This window comes from Ictidomys tridecemlineatus, chromosome 11 (genome assembly GCF_052094955.1).
Source record: "Ictidomys tridecemlineatus isolate mIctTri1 chromosome 11, mIctTri1.hap1, whole genome shotgun sequence".
Taxonomy (NCBI): domain Eukaryota; kingdom Metazoa; phylum Chordata; class Mammalia; order Rodentia; family Sciuridae; genus Ictidomys; species Ictidomys tridecemlineatus.
The window spans coordinates 41,653,045-41,676,390 of NC_135487.1; the positions used below are offsets into that span (position 1 = coordinate 41,653,045).

A 23,346-nucleotide genomic window follows, 5' to 3' on the forward strand; every position below is an offset into this window, starting at 1 on the left:
TTGTGACAATCAAAATGTCTTATAGTTGGGACTGGGGCCATAGCTCAGTGGTAGAGCACCTGCTTCACATGTATGAGGCCCTGGGTGTGATTTTCAGCACCACATAAAAATAAATAAATAAAGATATTGTGTCCATCTACAACTAAAAAAAAAAAAAGTCTTATAGTCATCACGAAATGACCCCTGAGAGAGAAAGTAAGACCCAGCTGAGAACTACTGCTCTATATATGTTAACACTTACCTGGCACCTTACAAAACTTGAAGTTTTATTATGATGACATATTTGAATGAAGCCATAATTTAGGAAATATTACAGAGATTCTAGCACATATATGTCAATGAGATGAACTTACTGATATTTAGACAGAAGCATTTTATGCTTTTGGGATACTCTTTATGAGAAAAAACTGTAGCACAAATTTTAACTAAAAATGAATGTTCAGTTCAATGCTTTAACCATCATGCTAGAAAAAGGGCATTGGCAATACACAGGAGATAATATTAAACAGCAGGTTTCTGATGAACAAAGACAACCACTTCCACCTACTACTGAGTATCCTGCTGTGGTCCTTAATAGCATTTGTTGTATAAATTACATGAAACATGGAAAAGAACGGGAAAGGAAACAAATGCTTACGTAAAATTCCTGGAGAGAAAAAAGAGAAAAATACTGCTAGAAATGTGGAATGTATAGACCTGTTTTCTGAACATAGTTCCTATACCCAGGAGGAGGGTGGGTAGAGTGGGGAAGACAGGTGGTGGAGGGAGAAAGAAAGATTTCCTTTGAAGTTTATTTCTATACTGGGGGCATCATGGCAAATGTCTGTTCCCTATGCCACAATCTAGTACTCTTCATAAATTCACCAATAGGATCTAGCCACAAACATCAGTATTATGCGTTATCTTAAAATATAAAATTAAAAAATGGGAAAAAAGTATTCCCTTCAAAGACAGGTTAAGTGAAAGTTGTTACTCACCTCTAATCTAGTGTAGCAGTCAGCAATAAATTTCTTATGTAAAGACACTGAATCCTGAAAGTAAAAGGTAAATGGAAATTAAGGTCAGGCTTTGAAACTGAGTTTTAGTAACTATTCAGGATATAATATCAAAACAAATAAGCCAATCTGAGGATATGCCAAAGATAACAAGTTATCAGTAAAATATATATATAATTTTCTGCCTTGTTGTGTATAAGTAGTTTCTTTCCTTAGATACTTACCTTCTTTAACCTAGGATTTAGATTAATATAACTATAGTTTATGATTAACTGAATCGCTTCATTAGCAATTTCTTCATCAGGTGATTCCATGGCTATTTTCCAAATGAAATCCATTCCTATCAATTCCAGCTTTTCTACATACTGTTCAAAAGAAAATTAAAATTATATATAAATTGAATTACACAGCACACCAGAATCACAAAATTACATTACTTAATGAGTCTTCACCTCTTTAGTTCAATATGAAATAAGGATACAAAAAGCCAGCTATATAGGAAACCACTATTGTATTGATATGGAACTTTTTTTTTAATATTTATTTTTTAGTTGTAGTTGTCAATACCTTTATTTTATTTATTTATTTTTATGTGGTGCTGAGGATTGAACCCATGTCTAGGTGAGCACTCTATCACTGAGCCACAACCCCAGCCCCCTGATATGGAACTTTAAAATAAAAAAGCAATCAACCACAGAAGCACTAGGAAACCTCCATGGGAACTAGGATAGGCATGGAGATTTTTCTTCCCACATTCACAGCACAGGAGTGAGATGAGGTACCATTATCATGAGCTTTTCTTCAAAAGAAAATGGAGTCAAGCTAGAAGCAGTTATTTAATCTTGGGGCTAGATATGATCTTCCCAAAACTCAGTTACAAATAGCAGAGTGAAGACTTACAAGATCTTACCAATATCCCCACCACCCCAGGAAGTCAGGACCTGAATGAGAGAGACTTAGAAAAAGAGCTAGTTCTTACCTTTCTTTGTAAAGCGGCATTTGTAAACATAAACATAAGCTGTATACATTGCATACAACCCCATTTTCCTGCTTTGTTGTATATTACTAAATTTTTTACCCAATCTCTGCCATTGAGATTCCAAGACTGATGATTTCATTACTTTTTTTAAGGGACATGTAATTACTGAATCTAAAGAGCTGGAAGCCCAGATGGAGCTACTCCCTCCTCCACATTCTTCTATCCACAACAGCCCCCCAGTCAGCAAGAAGCCAAGACAGTGATGTGAGAAGTTGAGCAGCGACCTCCAGCACTCTTGAAGAGAGGCTCTGCCATTAATGCCCAAGTCAGCAATCAAGATTTTTTTTTTTTTTAAATCCATGTGTTCTTTCAACTAGAACACATAATTTGCTGGGTATAGTGGCACATGCCTGTAATTCTAGGTACCTGGGAGACTGAGGCAGGAGGATCACAAGTTTGAAGCCAGCCTCAACAACTTATTATACTAGATAATTCAAAGATCTATATTTGATCTGAGAATAATTTACTTACCAACTGAGCTCCTTGTCTTTTTAATCGATGATCACAAAGATTCACATTTTCAAAAAAAGTCTTAAATAAATTAAAACCTGAAATAATAGAATGTCAGATAAAGTCATATACTATTAAGTAAAACATTGAAAATACATTAAGAGCTAAAACCACAAAACTCTCGACAATGGTTTCTTAGATACGGCATCAAAAGCACAAGCAGTGGTAGTACAGTGGCCAGAGGAGAGCTTTAGTTCAGTTTTGAGACCAGCAAGATCCCATCTCAAAAACAAATAAAAAAGTAAGTAAATAAATAAATAATACTTAAAAAAAACCAAAAAGCACAAGCTCTAAAATATTATTCAGGTAAGTTGGACTTCAATCAAAATAAAAATCTTTTGTGCTTCAAATGATCCTATCAAGAAAATGAAAAAAAAATCAGAATAAGAGGAAATATTTGCAAATTATTTATCTTATAAGGAGCTAGTATCCATACTATATAAAGAACTTTTACAACTAACAATAAAAAGACATATAACCCAACTTAAAAATGGGCAAAGCTGGGTAGGGTGGCACATGCCTTTAAGACCACCTATTCAGGAGACTTAGGCAGTAGAGTTGCAAGTTCAAGGACAGCCTTAGAAACTTAGCAAGACCCTGTCTCAAAATAAAATAAAAAGGACTGGGGAGGCAGCATGCATGAAATTCTGTGTTCTATCCCCGACACCATAAAAGGGGAGAAAAAAAAAGAAAAAAGGAAGAAAACACATTAGAATAGATAATTCTTCAGAGAATATTCAGAAATTGCCAATAAACACATGAATAGATGCTTGATATCATGAGTCTTCAAAGAAAATCAATTCAAAACTTTAAAAGATTCTACTTTACATCTACCAGGATGGCTTAAAAAAGAAAATAAAATGCAGATATTAACCATTATTGGTGAGATGTGGACAAATTGGAACTCATAGCTGGTGGGATTATGAAATGGAACAACTACTTTGTAAAACAATCTGGCCGTTCCTCAAAGGCTAATGAGATATCAAAGCAATTTGAATGTTTATAGCAGTATTTCTCATAATAGCCCAAAGAAGTAACAAAAAGGTCCACCAACTGGTAAATGGATAAACAAAACATGGCATGTCTTCAGTGAAATATTATACATGCTACAAGGTAGGTAAGCCTTGAAAACATAGACTTTCACATAATGAAAGAAGCCAGATGGTCACATGTAGTATGATTCCATTTTAAACCGCCAGATTAGGCTAATCCATAAAGAAAGTAGAGAGATTAGAGAATAATGCAAGGGAGGAAATGAAAAGGTGCTGAGTTTCTTTTTGAGAATATGAAAACATTCAGGAATTATAAAGTAGTAAAGGTCACATCCTTTTAAAAATATATAAAGAAACAAAAGAAAGGAGCTCTATACTTTGAAAAGTTTTTACCTTAATGAATCTTTTTCAATAAGAAATTTCAAAAAACAATCTGGCAATATGGTCTATCAGGCCATATAATATAAAAATTAATCATAAGATACTATATATGTAAAAAGGAGTTTATCTGCATCTATCTAAATATGCACAAGGGAATTTCTAAAAGGATATACTAGACTGGCTAGTTGCTTCTGATTAACAGGCTTATGGGAAAGGGAAGGATAAAATTTCTTCCTCTAAAGAAGTAAAACAAATAATGTGAAGTAATTATCTACCATTCATAGTGATTTCATACGACTCCAGTTTCAGAATTTTCTCCTTGAAGAGCTGCTGCTGAACATCACTCTCGAGATCATGCTGCCCTTTTGTAAACCACTCAAAGCACATCTGTGGATTAAGATAGATAATGCCCTATAACTAACGATACACGCTGTGCAATGAGAAAGGTAAACAGACATTATTCTTAATGATTCAAAAATTCATATAACTGCCAAGATGCCACTCAAAACTGAAATGTTTAGAACTCTGAAACTGAATGAAGCAAACTAACATGTGAGCAAAATACACACACTCATACTTTTCACTGAATTTTACATCTAGGTTTTCCCATCAACATGTATTAAGCTTGCTGTGTGCCAGGCCCTGGCTCACTTAGTCCTTTCAGCAATCCTAAGTAGTAGCTAATATTATTCTATAAAATGAGATGAAGAAACTGAGATTCATTGTTAGCAAATGTCAAAGTGTTCTGTTTCAGATTTAACCTTTTTTGGCTGTTTAATTATAGCTTCAAACATCCGCCCAGGCACTGATTCTTTCTTAAGTATTTCTGAGAGTATAATATAATTTTAAGGAACTCAAAGTTTTCTAGTAGTAACTTAAAATTAATTTCATGGGAGAGGATAACAAGCTAAAATACACTTGGAATTCTTTATCTCTATTGACTTGGTTGAATTTGGTATTTTAACCAAAATGGTATCAAAATCATCAAAAAATTCATGCACTTATTTTTTCAGTACTTAAATTCCTAGCCTATGTAGTTAATGCCTATGTAAGTTTAAAGTGTTTTGAAATTAAAGACATGAGACACAAAAAAATGTCGAACACAAAAGAGTGCAACATTTAAATATTTCCGCCATGTGTTGTCCATACAGCATCTTCTTACCTCTCTATCTAATTCACAAACATCTTGGCCAGTCACAAGACACTCCCAGATTTCCTTGGCACGATTCCAACCCAAATACAGGGTAGCTTCTTGCAAGAAAAATGCCAGAAATTTCAGATGTGCCTCCAAATACTGCAAAAAGAAATAATGTTAACCAGTTAATTCCAGGCATCTATACCTAAAAGAAACATTAAAACAAAATGTTAAACTTTATAAATCAGGTTTACTTAACTTTTTCTTAATGTAATTTTAGGGCAAAGTGAATGTGAGAAATCTGTTTACCAACTGACAGCTCAACATAATGGAAGCTACCTCAAGTCTGTTACAATTTTAGTTGGATGTCAATAAAATATCATTTCAATAATATCAAAGTAAAGCACCACAACCTCACAACTGGCAAATTAAGATTTTTGTCTAATTTTTAAAGCAAAAACATTGCGTAAATCCTGGGCAATTTACTGAAAAATTAACTTACAAATATCATCCTTCTAAACTTAATTTTGAAATTACGTATTCAGGACAGAAAATTGCTGAATCATAATCAATATAGCTCATGCTACCTCTTTAAAGTTACACCCAACATTACTTTAATAAAAAGTAGAAAAAGGCCAAATGAGTGTGGTAAATTATGAAACAAAAACACAGTGCCCGATACCTCCCGGTAAGTGTATCGACCATCCACTAGGGTCAAACCAGTTAGGCCTCCAGGCCCAGCCACAGCTGCCGCAAGTCGATGGCACGCTATCAAACTTCCCGTGACCAATTTTACAATTTCAAAATTTTTCTTCAAGTCTTGAATAATACTCTTGGCAAAAAACAACAAAAAGAAAAGTGGTTTGAGAATCTGTGGTTATTTTGTTGGTTTTAAGCACAACTTCTATTTTAGGATGCAGTCCTAGGTGAAAGCAAACACAAGGATTTCTTCACTTAAATTTCCTATTTAACAGAAATAAAACCAATCTAGTTATGTATGTTTACTAAGGAGCTGATAAACTAACCTACTAATTTTTTTGCACCCAAAGATTTATTTATTTTAAAAGATAAAGGAAAAATTTTTAAAAAGAGCTATTTACTTTCTGTACACTTTTCCAGAGCTTTCTTCCATATTCTGTTATATTAAAGAAACTAGCTCCTTAGGCAAACTAATCTTTTTGCATGATAAAACAAATCTGCAAATTTTTTCAAATTTCCATGACTTTAAAAAAGAGGTTTATTTCAATAAATTAAGCAAATAAAAAGGAAAGCAGTTATTACATAAAAAAAAGGTAGATGATGTTTAAACTCAGGATTATAAATCAAATACACTATAACTATAAATTTAATAGTTTTGGCCCTGTTTTGTTATTATAAATGGTTAAGCGAGTAACTGTGCAATAATAAAAACAGCTACATTCTTACCTTGTCTTGCTTTTGGTAGGTTTGTTTTATGAATGAGCGGGTGATTTCATGGAGCTGACGCAAAGCTGGTACCACCCAAACAAACTGGGGATTATTAAGCTGAGATGACTAGAGTTAAAAAGAAGTTGTATTAATTAAATTTAGAAATTAATGGCAGATTAATTTATTAGCTATAAGAAATCTGCAAGTCAATTAGGTTTCATTGTCACACATTTTATAATTTCATTTTCATGTTGTTCATTTATAGCTTATCTCCATGCACTCATAATTCAATCTTCAACTTCTTATTCTGCATGCAATTTCCTAAAGCCAAGAACTGCAAACAGGAGTGGATGTGAAGTGACAGTGAATGTATAGGGGTACATCAGCAAAAAACAGACAACAAGGAATTAGCAACTTCAGAGGATAGATTAAGTAGCACAGGGCTGCTAAGACATGTTGACACAATAAAATAAATTGATGGCAACAGCTTAATATTGAACTGGCTGGCAAGTAAGATGGAATAAAAAAGTGGCTTTCTTTAGTTATATGATTAAGATACCAATGATCTGTTCAACATACTGACAATCGTCTAAATATTGAAGAAAATATGATCTGTTTATATCTCCTAGTTAAAACCACTTTGTGAGGTCATTCTAATTTTATTAATAAGGGGCTGGGGACATAGCCCAGAGGTAGAGCCTGTGTTTGTTATATGTGAAGCCCTAGGCTCAATCCCCCACACTCCCCCTTCCCTCTCCCAATTACTATTTTTATTAATTATTACAGATACTTTACTCAGATTGTAATTTATATTTTTCAAAATATTTTCAAATTTATTAATTCTGAAACTAGCACATGACAATCCAGATCTTCAGAGTATAGATCTGAAAAATTTGATGTTCACTATGCACTCTTTAAGAAGATAATTGGTTTTTAATAAACAACATCTTTGAACTGAAATTTCATTATAAAATATGGAAAATATCAGATTAAACACTTTTAATCAACTGACTACTAACCAAAAAACTGATTAAAGCTTAAGTCTTCAACATTTATTTAAAAGGCTGATATTTTTATTTTAAATCACTCTTGTTTTATCAAGTCTTTCTGCAAAATGAAGACCCCATTTGGGGAGGAGAAATACTTGTTTGTCTGGCAGAAAAGCAGCTTACTAGTGAACATGTAAATGTGGGCAAGCTATTGCCAAATACTATTTTCCTTGCTTCATAGAGATTAGCTAAACAAACAGCAAATACCATATTTTCTGGATTCTAAGACACAGGTTTCATAAATTTAAACATTTCTGTAACTGATATTTCTCATAATTCTATGAAAAGAAATCTTACTAATCAATAAACATGGGTGCAGATTTTCCTACAGCTGTCCTTCCCTGAGTATACATAAGGTATTTGTTCATCTACCTATCATTTGAGTTCAGTTGTTCCTCGGTATAGGTACTATTGAACAAGGATGGTTCTAACTTAAATCTGGATCACTAATTTATTACTTAAATGTTATTAAAAAGATAACACTATGATAGAGCACTGACTAGCTTGTTGTGGTCATAAATGCAATTAAAAGCAAAGAAAACTTTCAGTGGTCTTAGACTAAAGTATTTTTCAAAGCAGAAGTTGATTTGATAGACTCAAACACTGTGAAGGGCTCATCACTAAATGTCTCTGTCTTAAGTTGCACCTTAATTCAAAAGAAGCCGTGTAACTTGTAGTATTCATCACTTGGTAACAGAAAAAAGCCGCTTGAGTTTTATGAATGAGAACAAGCACACAAAACGCCATATTCTTCAACATGCCTCAAAAATTATAAGTCAATCTAAAAAATTTCAGAGTAGTTCAGAGCATTACTATAGATAATGACAAGCAGTGTGCCTTGGTGAAGCTCTATCTAACTGCTCAAAAGCAGACTTAGACTCAACCTGCGATGGTGAATCTAAACAATGACTGGTAAATGTACAATTTCTTTTTCTCTTCTCTGTAAAAACAACTTATTTCTGTGATGCAGGGTATAATCACTGGCATCTTAGAATCACAGAAATGGTAGATATTAAAGGCTGACTACTTGCAAGACTAGCTAGAATATTTCTGTTTTTTAAAAAAAGTTGCGGAACAATAAAATAATCAAAACTTTAAGGCTTATGTCCAAACTGGTACCTTCCAAAAGAATTATGACAATTAGGATATAAATATGAGCCCTTTCGCAATAAGCAGATGTATTAAAAATTATCATGACCAGTTAAGTCAAGGGTGGTCAGAATACTTATATTTGACATGGACAATTACCTGTTGAAGGTAACTCATCATACAATAAAATTAAAATAAATCATTTTAAATTGGAATTTAGGAATTATTTCTGTTATAGTTTCTAAAGTTTAGCAATCAGGAAATATGATACTGATTCCATTCCATTATAACGTTATATTGCCAAGTTGCAGGAAAAATTTAAATTACCCTTCTCCAGTTGCTAAGACTGATAAACAAATAAAATGAATATAGCTGATAATGTTCTGGAGTTGAGGCTTCATAAGGAAAAGTTAATGGGATGTCCTGATTAGATTCTTAATGTCACATGAAGCCTTAGAGGTCAACAGGCATGGCCTGCAAATCTATATCTAAATTTTCTTTATTCTAATTTATTAAATGAATTACTAGTCTCGGTATTTCCAGTGATAAGAATCACTACCTCAGAGGGCAGTGCATTCTGTTTTCAGACTCTTCTCAGAAGAAAGTTCTCTGATCTACCATACTAACACGTGTCTCCATATAACTCCTTAGGAGCCATAAAAAGTAAAACAATTCAAGCTTCTCTGTAATGATACTCTGATGAAAGTTTTCATATTTTTTGAGTTCTCTCTTCTAAACATCCCCCACTTCCTTGCCCATCTTGTTTTTCCAGAAAACCTTTTATCTAGAACCAAAGCAAAAAATTTTGCATGGGAGAAAACTTTTTAAACGTACTTCTTCCTCTATTAACCATATCACTGTGAGACTCTTTATACTAAGGACACCTTACTACTTTTATTTTCTGTTGTGTGCTTTGGCAAGCAGAGGGAACTCAATTATGTACAGGTTGAGCGACCCTAATTTAAAAATCTGGCCACCAAAGTTAAAATTTTTGAGTGTCAACATTGTTCTCAAAAGTTTCCTATTATAGAACATTTCAGATTTCAGAATTTTGGATTAGGGATGCTCAACCAGTAAAGTATATTCAAACATTCTAACATCCAAAACCTCTGAAATGTGAAATACTCTGGTCCCAGAATTTCAGATAAGGGATATTCAACCTGTATAAGTGAGGCTTTGAGTCTCCTGATAGCGTGAAGGGGAAGTAGTAGGAGGAAGGGAACTGATATTTACTGAAAGTCTGCCTGGCAAGAAAGGGCATAGCATAAAAAGCATAGCTAAAGATAATATCTTAAAGACTATCCAACACAACTAATTGAGTAAAAATAATTTTTTGTTTAGTATTTTTTTATGAGTACATTTAAAAAAAATTTAATTGAAGGAAAAAAGAAGTGAAATAAGCGGGAAAGGGTTGGGATGAACAGTGGAAGGTATAAAAGAAGCAAAGGAAAGAAAAGAGGACCAAGGGAGCCAAGGGTACCCTGGCAGAATCTATAGAAACAAAGTTAAGAAATAAAGGTCAGAATTTCTGAACACAACAGTGGAACTTGGGAATTTTAAGAGTGTCAAAAGCAGAGGGAAGAGGAATCAGTTGGGGGAATAGAGGTAGCTGAGGGTGGGAGGGGAGTAAGAAGTGGGTGATCTTGTCTTACCCTTTGCTTAGTTTCTGTGTAGCCTGGCAGGGAGACATAATCCCCAGTCAGCCCACCTTGCTGCCTGGCAGGAAAGGGCATAGCATAGAAAAACACCTTTAGTGGCAGTAAATAATTCACCCCCCTGCCTGGAGCCATATCCAGGGGGCTTTGATCTTCCCACTGTCCCCCTTCAGCAATGTGTACTTTCAGAAAGTATCTGTGAAAGCACTTACTAAACTGACAAGTGCTATATAAAAATGCAAGCTATTATCTGGAAGGGAATAATTTATTTGCTGGGACCAGTGGGGAAATAAAAAAGGAAGAATATTCCTTTCCAATCTCTCAAAATAAATCCAAAAAAATTTTGTTTCTTTCTGAGTTTTTTATAAACCACAGATATGAATGAAGTGACTGCAAAGAGAAGCAATAAAGATGCAACAATGCAACGACTGGAAGAGCTGGCAATGCTTAGCCATGGCAAGGGAGAAATGCTATCTGGAAGGTTTTTCTGGTTTCAAGTCATTTCCCTGGAAGGAGGGGAAAGTTCCTTCAGCTTTGACCTTCACAGATATAAAGAAATGAGTCTACTGCTGAGAGGAAAAGATAATCTTTCTACAGAGACCCTTTTTCTCTTTACTAAAACTATTGAAGGATCGAAACTTCTTAAATGACTAGATGAAAACTCTTCAATCTTAAGGAGAGAGGTTACTAAATCATTCGCATTACTGAGCTTAGAAAATCAGAAACATTTAAATTGTATCTGAGTAGAAAGACAGCAATGTTGTTGAGTTCAAGGAATAATTCCTTATGGCCCCAGCATTACTAGCTCCAGTTTGTGAATGTTTTTAAAAAGCTCTAAAACTAGATTATATGCAGAAAATTCACATGATCAAATTTCATTGTCAAAACACAAAACATGAGTTGACAATATACTCAAGACGAAAATTTATGGCCAAGTACTTATGTGAAAAAACCCCATTAAGTCACCAAAGCTTGTTAGCAAGACCTAAGAATCTCTGACTATACCAATGAAAATTAGGTAGCAAAATTCCAGATTTTTAAAAGAAATATCTTTGAAAATCAAGAATATGTTTGAAATACTGAGCCACTAGGTATTTTACAAAAAAAATTTAATAAAATGAAACCAAGAAAATGAAATCTCCCCCTTCCTGCCAACCCATACACAGTGTGGTCTGGGCAATCTGAGGATCTAAGAAGGAAGATAATACTGCTCTGATCAGGGCTTCGACAACAAAGAAAGCACATTGTACTGAGCTGGCTACTGTGATTACTCCTCTTACAGGAGAGACTGGAGTTAAGGACTAGAGCTGGAAGAGAGCTACGATCATCACTATTCTATCCACTAACCATCATTTCCAACCACTTTCCATACATTCACAGCAATCTAGAGGCCAGAAGGCCAGAGTCTGGAAGGGTAAGGCTTTTCTGGCCCCAGTCCCTCTTGTAGTCACCATCTAATTCTACCTTCTAAAATCAAACAACAGTACCAGGCACTCATTCAATGACTATCTGTGTAAGAAATTATTTTAGGGACACATCTGAACCAAACACCTGAAAACTACCATGTGCCAGCACTGAATGAACCTCCGTCTTCCCTTCTTTTTCTCTTGTCTATGAATGTTTCTCCATTTTTCCCTTATGGAAGAAAAATGGGCATGATATTTACTTAGAGTCAACTGTACATATTAAAATTGTGCATGTTTAAGTCTAATTTAAAAGGAAAAAACTAAGTTGAAAGTCATGATTTTTAAAAACACTATATAAAGCTATGTAATTTCAATATAATCTTTAATGTTTTTCCCTTTAAGATTCAATAACTACTGAGCTTTAAATAATAATAATGCTTTAAAATAATAAAGGTCATAAATATCAAGTCTGTATGTAAACATTACTGAGAAAGACTAAAACACATTATAAAAATTGTGATGCAATTTATTAAATGATTACTGGATTAGTATACCTTTCAATTGGTTCCATCTGCAAATTCTTACCTTGAATCCATCCTTCTTGTTTTTTTCCAAACCTGACCATTCTCCAGGCTGAAAATTCATTTTAAGAGAAATATAAGTGATGTGGTAAAAGTAACACCTATAATTTCCCAATCTTGGATTCTAAGGTAAGAGCTTCCAGATAGGACATTTCATTTACTTAACTTAATAGGACTGCTTGGCTCTTATTACTCAGACAATACTTTTGCTCTTTTTTTTGAGGGAGTGGGGTTGAGGAGAGTTGATTGAACTCAAGGGCACTCAAGCACTGAGCCATATCCCCAGCCCTATTTTGTATTTTATTTAGAGATAGGATCTCACTGAGTTGCTTAGCACCTTGCTGTTGCTGAGGCTAGCTTTGAACTCGAGATCCTCCAGTCTCAGCCTCCCGAGCCGCTGGGATTACAAGTGTGTACCACCACGCCTGGTCTAACGCTGTTGTTCTTACAACAAAAATTTGACCAAAGATAAAAACCAACCCTTTTAATATCTTCTATGCACTTAATGATGTAGCTCCTCTTGACTGCTTCCTTCACAGCATATGCATCACTAAGGATTGTCAGGTGCTCCTCCAAGGCTTGCTGAATGAGGCTACTGGGCAGGGTTGGAAGATGAGCCAGTTCCCAGAGGACGTCTAACACCTGTGATAATACCACTATGATGAGCCTGAGGATATGCAAGTAAAACTGCTTTAAGCATTTGTAGCTAGAAAAATCCATTTGATTCTCCTGCCTTTCCAGAAGTGGTCTCAAAGCGAGCTTCCCGACCTATTCGTCCAATCAGGCTCAACAGCTTCTGTCTTACTCTATCACTCTCAGTCTCCCAGCTCTGTGCAACAGAAAAGACAAGACATAGGAACTATTTTACAATCATATTGGAGAAATTAGAAAAAACTTTAAACTTTTTAAGCAAAAAAAATTTATAAACAAAAGGATATTTAAACACTGCTATTTTGGTGGGAACCTCAAAAGAGCTTAAAAACTTTAGGAAAACTTAACAGTAAGGAAATTCAACTGAACACATACCTTCTGAATGAGAACAAACAAATGATTAAGCTGATCTGAATTAAATTTCACAGCTGCAGCAGCAATAATAGTGTGAATGTTCTCGATCACGGTAGATGATTGTCCGGACTAGAAAACACAGGAGACAGACATATCAGAAATACTTAAGACCTAGAACTTAGAAACATCTGTCTTTTTCCTGGTAATTGACACAAGCTAAAGGAAAAATATAACAAAGATCAATGGACTCTAATCTAATCAGCATTCACTTTCACAGTAATATTGGCAAAACTATTTTTTTAAAGAATCTTTTTTAATTTTATATATCTTTATTTTATTTTTTTTATGTAGTGTTGAGGATCAAACCCAGCGTCCTGCACATGCCAGGCGAGTGCGCTACCGCTTGAGCCACATCCCCAGCCGTAAAAAACTATTATTAATGGTTATCATCTGATCTTATTTAAATGCTCAGCAGCATTAAGTCTTTAAAAAGACAATGTGAAAAAAAAATGAGAATCAAGTTCTCTGTTTGATACTCATTTAAGAGGAAATTAAATATTTTCTACTAGGTAAAGAAACTGAAACTGATGAAAATTATAAGATAAATGTCCTCACTCTTAGCATTTTATAAATGATCTCAAGGGCCTCAATTGAGAGTATAAATTGCTTTGTTTTTCACTGTGCTCATAACAATTTTCTGACTTCACTTAATATTTATCCCGTGGGCAGTAGTCTGCATCAGAGCTGCAGGAGCCTACCGTTGACCTATGGTTGACACTCACTTTATAATCTGAATCACAGCCTGTTGTGCCTCAGTGTTCACCAGGTGAGGAACTTGAAAGGCAGGGGATATTTGTAGATTTAATTCTTTAATTTCCTTAATATCTACACCTATAGCTGTTCACTGAATGTAGCAGGGAAAAACAACATAGGCATCCCGGCCTCCCATCTTCAAATTCACAAAAATTATATGAGGGTATTCAAACAAGTACAAGACATGGGAAATAAAATCTAAGGGATCTAGGACTGTATTTTATTTCTACAACTAACTTTCTACAGTTTGCTTCCTAATCCTGGGCTGGGAGCCTGCGGATCACACTCCGTAAAGTCCTTTCCCAGTATATTCCTATTATATTCTGCCAGTGAGAGGCAGTGCTGAGAGGTGAGAGGCAGAAGGAGGAAGGAGTGTTTCTCCTTCCTAGACTAGAAACACTGGTTTAGGATGAAAGTGAAAGCAGGGTGAGCTAGTATAGCAACAGATTCCAAAAGTGCTAGTGGAAGAAGCACCTGCGACAGTTCTTGCACCTGCAGTGAAAACACCTTCCAAGTAGTTTCCTCTCTCTGAGTTTAATATGTCTTCTTCCTTTTTTTCTTAAAACCTTTTTCACCTTAATAACATCTTTGTAAACAGTCTTGTAGTTCAATTTCCTGGCATAGTTTTTGTTTCCTAGATTGTGATGATACAGTGACTAAGTGGACACAATCAAGCTGAACTCCAGATTTCTTTCTGGCTTAGCAACTAGATGAGGATAACACTATTACTGAAAGAGACCAGAGAATAACTAGGTTTGGACGTGATGAATTTGAGATGTCAATGAGATACAAACTTGAAGGTGAAATTGTTATACATTTGGATATGTATAGTGGAACTCCAAGAAGAAAGATGAACTAGTGAAATGATTCACAGTGTCAGCAGCATACAACTGAAGTCAAAGCCATAGGAGTTGATGAAACTGACTAATGAAAGCTTGTACACTGAAAAAAGGCTAAGAACTAAGGCTTGGGAAAATAAACCAAACCATTTAAAGGAAAAGTAGAAGAGAATAAAGGAGATTTAAGAAGGAACACCAGAAAAATAGAAAGGAAAACTAATAGTATGGACCATGACCAAAGTGAAGAAAAAAAAAAAAAAAAATGAAGGGCATGTTAGACTTGGTCACAGCTGCTCAGAGTCCAGATAAGGTGAGATCTGAAAGCTCAGTAATACTTATCTTCATTTATTAGGATAATTGGGAAGATTATTAATTAACACTAATAAACAATGTAATAAAAAGAAAACGGGACTGATAAACAAGACTTACACCCATTCCTAGATCTCCATGAAGGTTTTTACTTTTTTAATTTAAAAAATAAGAAGATTAGATCAGTAGTTTGATATTCTTGTGACAAGTGGAATTCTTTTACATACACAATCTTATTAAAAACCTAAATATAAAACAGATTAGGTACAGCTGCTCTGGTTAAAATAAGACAGAGCTCCCATTTCCCTGCACATTTACCACCCTCCTCCCTTCTCCTTAGATTAAATATGTCAGGAAAAGGCAAAAATAATTCTGATCAACCTACCTGTATCTTCCAAATTTTAGTCAGCTCATCTAAAGACAATTTACTGCCCAAGAGTTCAATAATTCCCTTTATACGATCACAGTATTGTGCTTGGTCTATGTTGCCTAATAAAAAATACGACAGGAAGAGAGATGCAGTGACTCTCTAAATATGATTCTATTAATTCAAAGCAATTAATTAATTCAAAGCAGTTAAATTAATTTAATAGTAAATTGCTAGATTTTAAACAAAAATGTGTATCTTTTTAAATAATGTTAAATTATGTTAAGTAATTTTATCTTTTGAAAGCAACTTACCTTCCAGTGCAATTGATAGAACTGAGTTTTCTACCAGCCAGTCTAGTAATCTATCTGTATCTATAGCATTCTTCACAGACTTAGATAAAGTGCTATCTTCTATCAGTTTGGTTACCTAAAAAAGACAGGGTTATTGTAACTCAACACATCATCAAAGTCCTCTGGAATTCTTACAGTAATTAGCCAAAAAGTACCAAAAGCCATTTACTGGAAGTTTACAGATCACTATTTGTGATGTTTCTTTAAAAAGAACATAGAGGGGCTGGGGCTATGGCTCATCGTAGCACACTTGCCTGGCATGTGTGATGCACTAGGTTCAATTATCAGCACCATGTATAAATAAATAAAATAAAGGTCTCTCAACAACTAAAAAAAATTTAAAACACACAAACACAAAACATGGAAGTTATTCCTACAGCACCCCTCCCTTGGACCACTGCTTACTAGATTAGAGATGAGAATCTAATCCAAACTTTGACCAGGGCATGTCCTCTAAATTTCACACATGGGACCAGAAAGAATATGTCAGCCCCCTGGTGATGGGAAGTGCAGGCTATGAAGCTCACACGCTACCTTCCCATGGCCATGTTCTCAAGATGTCACACTGCAGATACAGAGGCAATGAGACCAATTGCTCAGAAAAGCAGAGACAAGACTTGGACAGTACCAGGCCTCAAATTCTAGTTATTCACATGTTTTGGAAATTCAATCCTTTATTCAAGTGCAATAGCTAGTTTCCTTCCAATAAATTCTACTTTTGGCCTGAGATAGTTCAACTAGAGTTTCTTCCACTTGCAGCCAAGAATCCTAATAAACCCAAAAGTGAACAAAAGACTGGATTATGACTGAACTGTTATCAACTCTACTAAAACCAATTGTACTGTCTGAATGGATTTAATATGCTGTTTGCATGGATCTAATATGCTGTTTGCGTAGGAAGTTACAGAAAATTATTTCCACCAACATAGTTGTAGTCACTTTACTTTTGTTCTAACATCAGTTAGAAGATCTGGTTTAACTAAACCCATAAGTGAAATAAAATAAAAGGAACTGTCTGTTAGGGTAAAAAGTAAATCTCAAACCACATAATCTATGACATTACATCGTAGGAAGTGTCACAAAAACATTAAGTAGTTCACAGAACAAATTTTGAAAATAAAAAAGCCATCTTCTCATTTGTATTAACAATTATAAATACACACCATAATCATGGTTTCTTTATATGAGAAATTACTCTCTTCACCCAACATTTTTATATTAATAATAACAAGTTGGGCAGAACTTAAGGGGTCTGTGTTTTAAACTTTTAAGAATAAAAGCAAAACTTACTTCTTTGAGGGAATTCATTTTAGCACTAAAATGTGGTGATTTCAGCATTCGAAGCAGGATGTCAAGCCGAAGGTCATCCACAATTGTCACAAGATCCGGTTGGAAGCGCATGCAAAGTAATTTAATGGCAGATAGGAGCTCAGGGATGCTAACCAATCTCTTTTATTGAATAGAAACAAAAAAATAAAAATAAAAAAGGAATTGTAAAAACAGTTTGATCCCAATTCTCACAACACACACACACACACACACACACACACACACACACACACACACACTTTCTCTCTCTCTCTCTTTCTCATGAGTACAGGGTAACAATGATTTGGAGATATCTGATATTCTACAAAGCCAATTAACTGGATTTTGCTTCTAAACAAAAGTTAAGCAACTGGTGAATAGTAAAGGAAAGGGGATATTCTTAGGCGAAATTCAAAGCAGACAAATCATGTTAAATGCTAGATTTGCTTTGAACAACTCCAGAGAAGCTTTTAATGTTCCAAAACTCCTTTTACTTCACACCAATAATAATGCCATCAAAATCGTGTTAGTAAAATTTGGAATGACATCACTTACTGAGAATACTATATTCATTCTATTGACTGAGATAACACCAACCTCTGGTGTTTCAAAATTAGCAATTTTTGAATCAGAAAACAAATTAATTTGATGTGAACTGTATCTGACCAGAATCCAAAGAGAAATGGCACGGAACCTTGCCAAATCCTACCTCTGTTTCTGTGAACTAACCAGCACTATGGCCTACCTGGCTGAAGAGAGATTTACCTTGTCTTTGAGATCCTTCTCCTCAACACTCCGTACATCCTGTATTGTGGTAAGGATGACTGGATCTAGCATGGGCTGCAGAAATAAAATGCTACAGTTAATAAGAACTCCTGAATCTGTCCAAAAGTGGACAGAAGGTATTTTTCATTCACCATTCACAAAAGAGAGGGTACAATGGAGAATGTGAATTCTAGCCACCACTAATACTGCCCCAAGGAAACACATAGCTGACTTTGTGCCTCAGCTTTCTTTTTTTTTTAATTTTCTTTTAGTTATAAATGGACACCATATCTTGATTTTGTTTATTTATTTGCATGTGGCGCTGAGGATTGAGCCCAGTGCCTCATATGTGTGAGGCAAGTGCTCCACCACTGAGCCACAACCCCAGCCGGCTTTCTTAACACTCTAGGTAGAGTTCCTGTTATTCTATTTTACAAGGGTGATTTGAAGAACTCAAGATGCATGAACTAACTTTAAGAACGTTAATCATAAATATGTTATTTTTGTAATAAAGTAAATATTTTACATTTCATACTTTTAAAAATAAATATACAGTTCACATAAAATGTTGTCATAAAAACAACTGTTGCTTATGATATGAATGAGACCTATAGATGAGACTCAAATGACACACTGTTCCAGAATGGTAACATGATCAGATAACTAACTAGTATTTGAGAAGTGGTATAATATTATCTAGAGCTAAATGACCACTTCTAAGATAATTTTTAAAACATAGCTAACAAGGAAAACAAAGTCATTATCTGGCTGTTAGGGACAAGAATATATTAGAACTGGATTATAATGACATCCATTATCCAGATAGAATTTCTTCATTTACACTTATGTACAGTAGTGGGCTGAGGGCTATTATGGTTAAGAGCTGAGTCAGTGTCTTATCAGTGTCTTGTCATGCCAGACCCTGTGTATTCCTCACTGCAACTCTGTGAGATAGGTATTACTATTATCACCATTCTGCAGATGAGGGAACAAGAGACATATGTTAAATAAGTCTTTTAAAGTTATATAACTATCATGTAATAGAGACAACTATTAATTTGCATCCTGATATAAATTTATGGTTTAATGAATTTAGCTCTATATAATTAGGTATAATTAAAATAAAGATGAAAATAAAATTAAGTTGCAAATTCATATATTTCTTACTTTTTAAAAAGTATATTATGCTTTTATAATACAAATATATATATCTACAAACACATTCACACACACTCAATATGTGTATTATAGTTTCTAAAGTGCTTATTTATTTAGCTAGAATATTAGTACTCAATTCAGTTGCATGAAGCAATGTATGGTCAAATGCATTTCAAATCCAATCCTGAGCATGATTATTAAAAAGTCAATTCTTTAAAGGTATTGTGTCAACTACAACTAAAAAATATTTTTAAAAATGTCAATCATTAAATTATTAACACTTATTATTAAGAAGTCAAATAATTTTGCCTGCTTATGTCTTAGTGTTTTAGCTACCCAGCTAATGGTATATACATGTGCCTCAACTGAAAGAACACTAAATGTTTCTAAATAGTATAAAAAATAAGGAAAATACATAGACAGCCAACCTATTTCACTTAAAATCTTACAGTATTCATGTGTGAAGCCCTGCCCCAACACCAAGGAAAAAAAAAATTAACAGTATTATCTTGACATGTAAAAGCATCTAACATTTAGAGATGGTAGAAATTTCTAGCACCCATCAAAAATATCACATATCCCTGATTAAAATGGCCCTAACTAAATCTGACATCAGAAAGAAACAGCACATATAAAAATATTACTCCCAAAGGACATGATGTTTTCAAAACTATTTACAGTGATTTTTTTAAAAAATTGAAATACAAGTTGTAGATTTTACAGACTTACTTACAAAGAAAACAACAAGCAGAGGTATATCAGTGAGATATTTTGTATAATAAAACTAATTAATTGAAATGGAAAGTAACAAGAAAGTATAATATGCCTTTAGGCATTAGGAAACTAAACACCCACAGTTTTGACTATTCTATGACCTATTCATTACAATTCTGCAGGAGGTAGGAAGTAAAACGAGATGTGCTATAAAGCTGTTATTCATAAATGAGTGACTGAGCTAGTAAGCAAGCCTTGCTGACTGTTCAAAACTGACCTAATGTAATGGCATTGAACCCCAAAACATTCCCGTGAAGAGAACAGTTAAAAAATGGGAAAAAATTATTCGATAAAATGATTCTTTTAATGAATAAATAACATTCTCAAATGTTAGAGGTCTTCTATACTTTGAATTAGTGAACATTTTTTATTATCTTCTGACATACAGCTATTAAAAAAAAAAAAAAAAAGTTGGCCGCACATGGTGGTGCATGTCTGTAATTCCAGTGGCTTGGGAGCCTGACACAGGAGAATCCAGAGTTCAAAGCCAACTTCAGCAATATTGAGCTGCTAAGTAACACAGCAAAACCCTGTCTCTAAAAAAAAAATACAAAATAGGGCTGGGAATGTAGCTCGGAGGTTGAGTGTCCCTGAGTTCAATCTCAGTACTCCCCACGCCCCCCCCCCCCCAAAAAGTTGTTACTCTGTATTAAGCCCAATTCTGAAAACCTAATAAAAAGAAAGTGAAGACTCTTTGCATGTCTTGGATCACCTTGTGTAGTGATGTAAAATGCCTTAATCCTACCTGCACCACTGAGGGATTCAGGTACTCTGCACACACTCCTAAGGGTTGCACCAGTGCTGAGACGGCCTAGAAAAAACAGTGAAGATTAGAAAGAAATGTGAGAGGGTGTTTTCCTTTCAAAATTAAGCAAATCCCTTTTCATATATCTTAAGAAATATGTAAGCAGTGATTTGAGCAAGTTATGAACGAATGATTGGATAAACTAAACAACGAAATGAATAGCAGCAAAATGAAGATGTCTATTTAAATTATTAGAGAAATTCAATGTAATTTAAATCCGAATATGTCCATAAAACTTCCATGGAGGACTGGATGAAATCATTCTAAAGTTCATACAGTAGAACACTAAAAAGATTTTTTTGGAAGGTGGAGACAATAGTTGGGGGAAGAAGTGAAATATGGCTTTAACATAAACCATTTAAGGCTTCTTTGAAGGAAATTATAAACTTTACTATAAAATACATAATAAAAGAAGACCCAAATAAATGAGGAGATGCCATGTTTCTGAATGGGAAGTACCAGTACTATCAAAATGTCAAGTTTATTGTAAAAATAAATATAGAGACAAACTGATCCAAATATTTAATGCAATTCCAAACATGGCATCAGTGGAATTTTCTGTAGAACCAGACATGTTGACCTTATGCAGAAGAGTAAAAATATTAAAACAACCAAAATTTTAGAAAATTGTATCAGGCAGAAGTGGCCCTACCAAAAATTAAAACAGTGGAGCAATAGCAAGAAAATGTTCAAAGTAGGAATGAATGACCAGAACAGATAGATGTCCAGGAACAAATCCATGTATGTGTGGGATTTTGATATATGATAATGCTGGCAAATAAAATGCTAAGGAGAAATCAATTAGTCAGTATAGAATCTTCAAACAATTTGTTATCTATTTGAAAGAATAAATTTTCTACCTTACACAATATATAAAAATAAATTCTAAATGTTAAAAAGTTTTTTTAAAAAATAAAGCTACAAGTGTATAAAAAGAAAAAAAAAATACTTCTGCCAGGCATGGTGGCACATTCCTATAATCCACAGAAGGACTGCAAGTCTGAGGCCAGCCTGGGCAACTTAGTGAGACTGTGCCTCAACTTTAAAATTTGGAAAGGGTTGCAGATGTAGTTCAGTGGTGGTATACCACAGCCACTAGGTTCAATCCCAGTACCACAAAAAAGCCCTGAGGTATAGGAAAAGTTTAAGTAAAACTTTTAAGTCATAAGGGAAAATCAGATTATACAAAATATATAACTTCTATATAGCAAAAGACACCATCAATAAAAATGAAGAGATGCAAAGTACTAGGCAGAAATATTTTATAAACACACAAATGGACACAGCATTGATAGGCCTAATATAAAAAAGAATTCCTAAAAAATAATAATATACACCACCTCAAAAAGACCTAAATAACAAGGTCAATTTACAGAAGAAATACAAACAGCCAGTAATCACATGATGAAATGAGCAATTTCATGGGAAATCGAGTACTGCAAACAAAATACACTATTTTTTGTCCACTATAGTAGAAAATTAAAAGATTGGAAATATTTAGCACTATTAAGAATTTCATGAAAAGGGAACTGGGGTTGTGGCTCAGTGGTAGAACACTTGCCTAGCATGTGTGAAGCACTGGGTTAGATTCTCAGCACTGCATATAAATAAATGAACAAAATAAAAGTCCATCAACGTTTAAATAAATATTTTTAAAAAAAGAATATCATGAAATGGATTTGTTGGAGTACAGACTCATTGGTATAAGCTTTTATGGAAAAAAACTTTCCCAGTTACTAGGAAATCCTTTAGAAATAGTAGCACATGAATAAAAGTACATGAAGACCGACTTTTAAGAACTATTTTGTGTACTTGTAATAGCATTATGATATACCCTTTGCAGAAGTATGCTACAGTCATTACACTGATGTTACTAACCTAGAATGATCTCTATGATATAATGCTAAATGAGAAATAAAATATACAAGTAGGTATAATATGATTTCAATTTAGTTTTTTATTATTTTACTTTTTGTTGTTGTAGTTTTACTTGGGGGGATTGAAACCATGGGAACTTTACCACTGAGCCATCCCTAGTCCTTTTTATTTTTCGAATTTTGAGACAAGAGTCTTGCTAAGTTTTGGAGGACTTTGCTAAATTGCTGAGGCTGGCCTCGAACTTTTGATCCTTCTGCCTCAGCTTCCTGAATCACTGGGATTACATGCATGTGGCACCAAGCTGGCCCAATTTAATTTTAATGAGAAAGAAACAACACATGTAGATTTATATAATTTAAGAATAGTTCAGAAAGATTATATATTAAATGGGTAATCATTACCCAGAAGATGGATAGTGTGTGGGGGGGGCAATGGTGTGGAAGGACAGGCAACTTTAATTTCTTGCTTTGTACACCCATTTTAAACTGGTGGGATTCTGAGTGATAATTTTTTCCCCCAATATTTGCCAAATTAAAAAATGTGATTTGCATTCACTGTTATAATATGGCCTAGATTTATTCTGGGACACAGCCACCTTCTTAATTGGTCAGAAATCTGATATTTACCATGAATTTTAATTATACTTGTTTATTAAAATGAGAATTTCAACCTTTGGATCTCTTTGTCTGGTGCCTGAGTTTTACCATCTTTTCCATACCAGCTAGACAATAAA

The 23,346-nt window shown here is 34.2% G+C and overlaps 1 protein-coding gene across 6 annotated transcripts in view; it reads right to left on the bottom strand.

Moving 5' to 3' along the window:
• The window catches only part of Usp24 (ubiquitin specific peptidase 24), a 135,394-nt gene that overhangs the window by 71,429 nt on the left and 40,619 nt on the right, over positions 1 to 23,346 (bottom strand). For 4 of the 6 annotated variants that reach the window (XR_013427803.1, XM_078026335.1, XM_078026336.1 and 1 more), the window contains exons 8-24: positions 20,676 to 20,741; positions 17,999 to 18,073; positions 17,216 to 17,374; positions 15,887 to 16,001; positions 15,591 to 15,694; positions 13,266 to 13,373; positions 12,973 to 13,068; positions 12,720 to 12,881; positions 12,244 to 12,291; positions 10,250 to 10,309; positions 6,478 to 6,585; positions 5,735 to 5,884; positions 5,080 to 5,211; positions 4,193 to 4,304; positions 2,506 to 2,582; positions 1,220 to 1,360; positions 978 to 1,031 (exon numbers count right to left, since the gene is read on the bottom strand). Coding sequence is in view for 5 of the 6 variants with exons in the window: in XM_078026335.1 (XP_077882461.1) it covers positions 978 to 1,031; positions 1,220 to 1,360; positions 2,506 to 2,582; positions 4,193 to 4,304; positions 5,080 to 5,211; positions 5,735 to 5,884; positions 6,478 to 6,585; positions 10,250 to 10,309; positions 12,244 to 12,291; positions 12,720 to 12,881; positions 12,973 to 13,068; positions 13,266 to 13,373; positions 15,591 to 15,694; positions 15,887 to 16,001; positions 17,216 to 17,374; positions 17,999 to 18,073; positions 20,676 to 20,741 (1,767 nt within the window). In the remaining variant the exon portion in view is untranslated. The remainder of the gene's footprint in view (positions 1 to 977; positions 1,032 to 1,219; positions 1,361 to 2,505; positions 2,583 to 4,192; positions 4,305 to 5,079; positions 5,212 to 5,734; positions 5,885 to 6,477; positions 6,586 to 10,249; positions 10,310 to 12,243; positions 12,292 to 12,719; positions 12,882 to 12,972; positions 13,069 to 13,265; positions 13,374 to 15,590; positions 15,695 to 15,886; positions 16,002 to 17,215; positions 17,375 to 17,998; positions 18,074 to 20,675; positions 20,742 to 23,346) is intronic. The other 2 variants (XM_021726860.3, XM_078026337.1) reach the window with 2 other exon arrangements.